General features: G+C 42.0%; 1 protein-coding gene across 3 annotated transcripts in view; it reads right to left on the bottom strand.

The window, feature by feature from the left end:
- Nucleotides 1–7,706, bottom strand: part of Klhl24 (kelch like family member 24) — a 31,514-nt gene that overhangs the window by 16,871 nt on the left and 6,937 nt on the right. For 2 of the 3 annotated variants that reach the window (XM_005368931.2, XM_013354403.1), the window contains exon 3: nt 3,915–4,895. In XM_005368931.2, coding sequence (XP_005368988.1) covers nt 3,915–4,834 — 920 coding nt within the window. In that variant the 5' untranslated portion in view covers nt 4,835–4,895. Of the gene's footprint in view, nt 1–3,914; nt 4,896–7,706 lie in introns of those variants that run through there. The other variant, XM_026790170.1, reaches the window with a different exon arrangement.

Raw genomic sequence — 7,706 nt, 5'->3', positions numbered from 1 at the left:
GAGCTAGAAAGAAGGCTGACTCAGCAGCTAAGAGCACTAGTTGCTTGTTGAGATGACCTGGGTTCAATTTCCAGTATCCACATGAAGCTCGCTCCAGTCCCAGGGGGTTCTGATGCCTTCATTTGTCCTCTGAGGGCACTGTATCCAGACACACATGCAGGCAAACCACCCATGTGCAAAATAAATCAGCACACAAAGTAGCTGGTTTGTTTTAGTTGGTCCTCCCAGCATCCCCTTCACTGTCATGTCCTCTACTGCTCTTTCCAACCCCCTTCCTTAAAACCTCCTGTTCTCCTCCCACAGTTCCCATACCTGAACTTACTTTCACAAAAATGAACACATACAAATATCAGAGTCAGGATTCAAGAATATAATTAACTCCTGAGCCTAATTTCAAAATAATGAACTTGCAAATTCTATGCCTATTGCTCACCCTGCCCCCCAATGTAATGTGGCAATCTGCCACATATGGCCACCACATCAGCAAACACTTGTCCAGTTCACTGTTATCCGTGCTGCTACTTGGGAACCTCATTTTGTAGCAGCCTAGAACTACAAAACCAAAGAATCGGCATCTGCCAGAGGAAATTCCAGGTAATCACTGTAATAGGGACAATCTGAATGGGAGGTCCATGCAAACCTCAGACCCAAACTCTCAAACAGTTAGTAGTTTAAAAGTCTGGTATTCACAGGGCTGGGTGTGAAGGTACACCCCTTTAGTCCTGGCACTCAGGAGACAAAGGCAGATCCCTGTGAGTTCAAGGCTACCTTGGTCTACAGAGTGAGTTCTAGAACAACAATCTAAAAAAAAAAAAAAAAAAAAAAAGAGCAGAAAGAAAAGAAAAAAACAAAGAAAAATACAGAAATAAGGAATTGGTCTAGGAGGCTGGTGAGATGGGTCAGTGGGTGAAGCACTTGCCATATACAGACTGAGAACCTCAGTTTGAACCTTGGAACTCCCATAAATGTGGAGAGAAAGAATTAACTCACGCAACTCTCTGATCTCCACTAGTGTTCCAATGTTCCCCCATAGAACACACACACACACACACACACACACACACACACACACACACACACACACTTTAAAAAGAAATCAAAATGAAGTGCAATGGAGGTCTCAATTAGCCTGCAAAAAAAGAAAAAAAGGAGGCCAGGTATATGATATGCCAGGACCACCAGAGGGAAGTCACTTTTCTCCAGGACCACCAACCAGATTTACAGACGGAGACAAAGGTGTGGCAGAGGCCGCCACAGTCCGGGTGAAAGCTTTGAAGCAGCACTTAGCATACAAGGATGGCACATGTTTACTAGATGAAGTCTGGATTGTTCAAGGTGATGGCTAGATGATTCTTCACAGAGTTCCAAGGGTTTCCCCATGCACACCACAATCCTGGTGCAGGACAGCAGAAACTGGAGAAGCAGGAGTTCAAGGCCAGTTCTGCCTTTATAGCAAGTTCAAAGCCATAGAGGCTACATGAGACTATGTCTCAGGAAACAAAAACAAGAAAAAAAAGTATTTCAAGGCTGTCAACAAGGCTCAGAGAGTAAGGGTGCCTGCCACAGAGCTTGATGACCCGAGTTTGACCCCTGGGACCTGCATGGCAGAAGGAAATAAGTTACTCCATAGGTTATTTTCTGACCTCCACACATGTCATGGCTTGCATGGCATATGTACATAAAAGAAAAAAATTCAGCAGCTAAGAAAAATTCAAGAATTTTAAGCCCAAGTTTGTGTAATCCCCCCTCCCTGGTTTTCCCTTTTTGTCTCACACTTTTGTCTTTCTTGCTATGTACGCCTGCCTAGCTGGCCTGGTACTCATTTATATAGCCCAGGCTAGTCTCAAACTCATAACAATCCTCCTGCCTCAACCACCTGAGAACAGGATTACACATCTGCATCCTTATGTAGGTGTTAATATGTTTTCCATACTAATATTAAATTTGCCTCCTGGAGGGGCTAGAGAAGTGGCTCAGAGATAGAATACTTGCCTAGCAGTCACAGGCCTGGGTTCAACCCCCATAATGCAGCAATGCAAAAAAAACCCAAAAAAAATTTTACCTTGGAAACAAGTTTTGCATTTGCATTGACTGCTTAGGAAAGAAAGGAAACTAAAAGACACACAAATCAAGTAATAAGGGGGCTAGAGAGATGGCTCAGAGGTTAAGAGCATTGCCTGCTCTTCCAAAGGTCCTGAGTTCAATTCCCAGTAATCACATGGTGGCTCACAACCATCTATAATGGGGTCTGCTGCCTTCTTCTGGCCTGCAGGCATACACACAGACAGAATATTGTATACATAATAAATAAATAAGTAAGTATTTTTAAAAAATCAAGTAATAAATGTGTATATAAATTAATTATATAAATTATGTCAGACACAAAGGAATAGGGTGATAATTATTTTTTTTAGGGTGATAATTATTCAACAATTTAAAAGAAGTATGAATGAATAAGCGAGAAAATACAGGCTAAAGATTCAGGGTTAGAGCTGACAGCAGGTAGTTCAGGGTAATGAAAATCATGATGAGATCAAGTCACCCAGGAAATCATGTGCGGCGGACACAACAATGCACACTAACCAGGTAACACTACAGATCAGACACAGGAATCAGACACTGTCAACCCTGGAAAACAACATGCCAAATAGGAAGCTCAGGAGGTCGACGATATCCCAGAAGCCAATGGAGTTTCGAGGTAGATATGGCAGTTAATGTCAGATCTTAGGTCTGAGGGTGTGGCTCAGTGGGAGAGCATTCACCTTGCGTACTACAAGGCCATGAACTCTGTCCCTAGCACCAGAATCAGCACAACATTCTAAAGAGACACCAAGCTGGCTCCACACTGAAAGGACACTAACGAACAAAACAAAGTCACCGCTGACTTAATCAGAGGAGTTTAGGGCGTGACTGAAGACAGAAGGTGAGGTCGGAGGAGGGACTGGAGTTGAGCAGTGGAGAATGGAGAAGTCTGGAGTTCCCCAGAGAGATCAAATTCCATACAAAAGAATATGGAATGTTCAGACAGTTCCTAGTAACTAATGAAACAATACAGAACAGGCACAACAGGCTGGAAGGACCAGGGGTTGGCAGCAGACTGGTAAACAAGGGATCATCTTTAATTTCAGGGAATGCTTATGCAAGAAAACAGCACCTGTTACTGCATCAAAACAGCCTCAAATGTAACAGAATTCTACTTTAGCTTGACACACTGGTTTTCAAATGGGTTGATGCTGCAACCTGACACACACTTTTCACTGTAAGAAACGGGCCCATTCCCTTAAAAGTCAGACGGAAAACAGGGTCAGGGAGATGGCTTGGTGGATAAGAGCACTTGTTTTGAGGGCAGGAGGACTTAGAAGTCTATAGGTATCTATAAGAATAACATATATAATACTAATAGTCATGTTTCACTGCAAACATAAGCTTACTAAATATTCTTTAATGTGGAAGTAAATTTTCAAATTTAGACATAGCATCTGGGGTATATGCCAGTAATCCTAGCACTTGGAGGCAGAAGCAGGAGGATCAGGAGTTCCATGTCAGCCTACATAGATTTAAGTCCAGCCTAGGGTCCATAATGTATGCTCTCAAAAACACCAGATAAAAAATCATTGAAAATTGAGACTGACATTAAACACAGATCTGAAACATAGGTTTTATGCACATATTTGAAGATGACCCTAACTCTTGATTCACCTGTCTCTGTGCGTTGATTAGAGAGGTAGGTGCTACCACACCCAGTTTATGTAGGTAAGTACCCTACAAACTAAGCTGCATCTTCAAGAATCCAAACAGACCTTCAACTGCTAGGATCCATATAAATTATACTTTTACATGAGTACACTGAGTTTAAAACAGATTATTTAAGACCAAAACTTCTGTTAGCTCTTATCTGTGGCGCATCTCCTCACCTGCGTGGCCTAGTCCTCGGGGACATCATTTCATTGCCAAGTATGTGGTACCGTCTTGCTTCATGCAGCAACTGGTAACACTCAGGGGAATTCTGGATCAACTGGTCCACCTCAACTGTCTGAACAAAGTAGTTGGGATGCAAGAGAGGGAGTCTGACGTGTGTCAGGAGCTCATGCAATAGCGGCCTTCGCAGATCAACAGCTCGGTAGACCCAGCGCATGACAGCCTCAAAAACCATCTCCTCCTTCCCAATAACAAGTTCATCGCTACAAATATAATCAATAAGTTCATCTTTATCAAGCTCAAGAAATTCTTCATGCTGGGACACATCCTCAAAAGTCTGTAACGCAAAGGTTTTGCATTTTGTGAAGAGTGTTTTGAGCGAGTGGGTGTCGGCGAAGCGCTGGATTCCTAGGCAATTGCAAGGATCAAGCTGTTCCTCTAAGAACTTAGCACACGCATCACGGAGAACACTAATCTGAAAGAGGCTGGAGGTCTCGAAGAGGTACTGAACATTCTCCGTTGTGATCTTCACCTTTCCAGTATACACATACTGCAAAAAACATTCCATAGCTTCAGCTAAAATGCCGTTGATCTCCACCAGCATTTCTCGGCTCTCCCTGTGGTCATTACAGAACATGGCTCTAAAGTAGCTGCTACAGGCCGAGAGGACAGCTCGATGGCAAGGAAACTCCTTTCCTTCCACACAGATGATAACATCTGTGAACAAGCGGCTGTCTCGGAACTCATTAAATATCTGGAGTATGTTCTCAGCGTGGGATGATCCTGAGGAGAAGTCAAAATACTCGTGACCTGTCAGAGATTTGGGGTCCATTTCAAAAACTTTACGCTTAGTTGCTGGGGAATCACGCACCCCAAGATCCTCTCTGTTTAGTCTGCGTCCCAATATTAGTACCATTGTTACATCAGGTGACTATATAACGGCTGAGAAATGGCTGCTAGGGATCTTCTTTATGTGGCTAAAGAAAAATAAAAATAGGCAATTTCATTTTTATGTAAATATAACAAAATCACATGATTAATGTGTTCTACAACATATACCAGTTTATTTTACTAAACACTGATAAGAAATTTGCACTTGCAAGATTAGAACCCAAGTGTTATCTGCAGTATCCTAGAGTCCTCAGCTCACAGGGCTCTATGTATCCTCCAGGCGATGTTTCCACCGACTCCTGCATGGCAGAGGTAAGAAAGCATGCACAACTGGACTAAGCATCTTTTAGCTGTCATTTTGTTTCTCTGAAACAAAGTCTCCCCAATGTAGTCTAACATGGTCTAGAACTCCTCCTGCCTCAGCCTCCTGCGAGCTGTGATTATAGGCACACCACAAGGCATGGCTTACAGCCAGAACCCTAATATAAAGTTATTATCTTTTTTTGTTTGGACAGTTATTATCTTAATATAGCCGTGCTAATACTTATCTCCTTTAAAAATAAATAAATTGTATAGCTCAGTGGTGGTGGCGCATGCCTTTAACCTCAGCACTCGGGAGGCACAAGTCATTTTCTGACATCTATATGGATTCTGTGGCACACGTATGCCCTCCAGCCTAACGAATGAACGGATGTGAAAATAAAGAGCAGCACTAAGTAACCGGCACATCTAACATTTGAAAACAGCACTACCTACTAATAATGGAAATCTGGAGGCAAGTGTATTAGTTAGGTTTGCTACTGCTCTGACAAACACCACAACCAACAGCAAACTGAGGAGGAAAGGGTTCATTTCATCTTGAGGCAGGAACTGAAGCAGAGGACACAGAGTACTGGACTGTGTCCTATGTCTTGCTAAGCTGCTCTCTTACACTACACAGGACCACTTGTCTAGAGGGGCTATGCCACCATATGGCCTGGGCCCACCCATATCAACCATCAAAAATTATCCTATAGAAAAAAATGGTCCTATAGACTTGCCTACAAGCAATCCTATGGAAGCATTTTCTCAAGAGGTTCCTCTTCCCAAATAACTCCAGCTGTGTCAAGCTGACAAAGAAAAAAATCAAACTAAGTGGCACAAAAACAGAAGTAATCAACAAACACCTCCTATTTTCTAACCTTAGGTGCACTTATAATGTAATCTGTCTCTTTTACAGACTACCTGTTAATACATCCAGTCTTTAAAGCACAGTGTTGATGCATGACAATATATGGCAGCATAGACAAGATGCCAAATTATAGTTCTCCTCTAATTTATGTTAAAATTTTAGCACTTAAGACTGCAAAATAATAAAAGAACATAATATTCTTTGATTTCCTCTAAGAATGCAGAGGGTGGGGAGGGATCAGGAATAGCCAAGCATGACGGTGTATGCCTGTGAACAGCACTTGTATGGTAGAGGCAGAAGGATCACAAGTTCAAAGTCATCCTCAGCTAGACAGCACTCTAGGCCAGCCTGGGAAACACGAGACCCTGTCTCAAAACCAGCACACAAAGACAGAAATAGTTATGATATGGAAAAGAATTCATATTTGAATCATTACTATTCTGGATTCAAATGATTGAATTACTAAAAGCCAATTTCTTCAATCAAGAACTTATTCTTTGTAACAGCTCACCCAGTTCATCATCATCATCATTGTCATCATCATCACTACTGTATTTTAGGCTCAAAAAAATTCACATAAACCACTGGTACTTTGATCAGAAATATAATTGCTAGTGCTGCTGCCAATAAAAACCCTTTTAAGCCGGGCATGGTAATGTATGCCTACAATCTCAGCACTCATGAGGCAGAGGTAGGAAGATGGCTGCAGGTCTGAGGTCAGCCTGACTTACACAAAGATATATTGTCTAAAAACTCAAAATGAATCAACCAAACCAACTAGCCAGCCAACAGGAACAAAATTACCTGCTCTCTAAGCCACAGAACAAAACTGCCCTCTCTCTTAAAAGCCAGCAGTTTTCAACCCGTGGGTTGAGACTCCTATCAAATATTTACATTAAGATTCATAACAGGTATAAAATTACAGTTATGAAGTAGCAATGAAATAATTTTATGGTTGCATCACCACAACATGAAGACTGGTATTAAAGGGTCGCAGCACTGGGAAGGTTGAGAGCCACTGCTCTAAATAAAAACAACCCCTCATCTACCTGAGCCCGCTGGCTCCACACACATTTTCATTTCCCTGGTACCTATAGGAAAACAGCGAACAGCTTTTGGTAGCTAGTGCAAGTATCAAATATTAGGTAAAATCGGGGGCACAGAGGTTGATTAAAACTTGCTCTCTCTGGATCTTTTAAAAAAACTGTTATTAACCAGCCTTCAACAACAGAACCAAATACAAACTTTTACTAGTTATCACAGGGTAAGTGATTTGCATAGTCATCTTAAAACTGATATGCTTTCAAGGTTTAACTTTGGGTTTTCCATATATAATTAATCAGCCTTATGCTTTCTCAATTACTACAAATAAAGTATTTACTTACTTATTGCTTGTTTTCCAAGACAGGGTTTCTCTGTGCACAGCCCTAAATGTCCTGGAACTTGCTTTGAGGACCAGGCCTACCTTTGCCTTCTGAGTGCTGGGATTAAAGCAGTGTGCCACCACTGCTGGTTTACTAATTTGTTTTTTACAAAGAAATCAGCAATAGTTAAAAACGTAGCAGCACTGAGGCCTGAGGCTGCTGACAGTTGACACAGGGCCATAGTGTTCAATGCCCTTTTTTCTGTCATCCAGGACAAGCTGGGGGGAGGGGGAGAGGCCAGTATTGAGTGCCTGCGGCGTCTGCTACTACATCTTCACTATCCAGAACTTGTAACTAAAATA

Source organism: Microtus ochrogaster, unplaced genomic scaffold (genome assembly GCF_000317375.1).
Source record: "Microtus ochrogaster isolate Prairie Vole_2 unplaced genomic scaffold, MicOch1.0 UNK43, whole genome shotgun sequence".
Classification (NCBI taxonomy): Eukaryota; Metazoa; Chordata; class Mammalia; order Rodentia; family Cricetidae; genus Microtus; species Microtus ochrogaster.
This window is presented reverse-complemented; position numbering and strand designations above follow the sequence as displayed.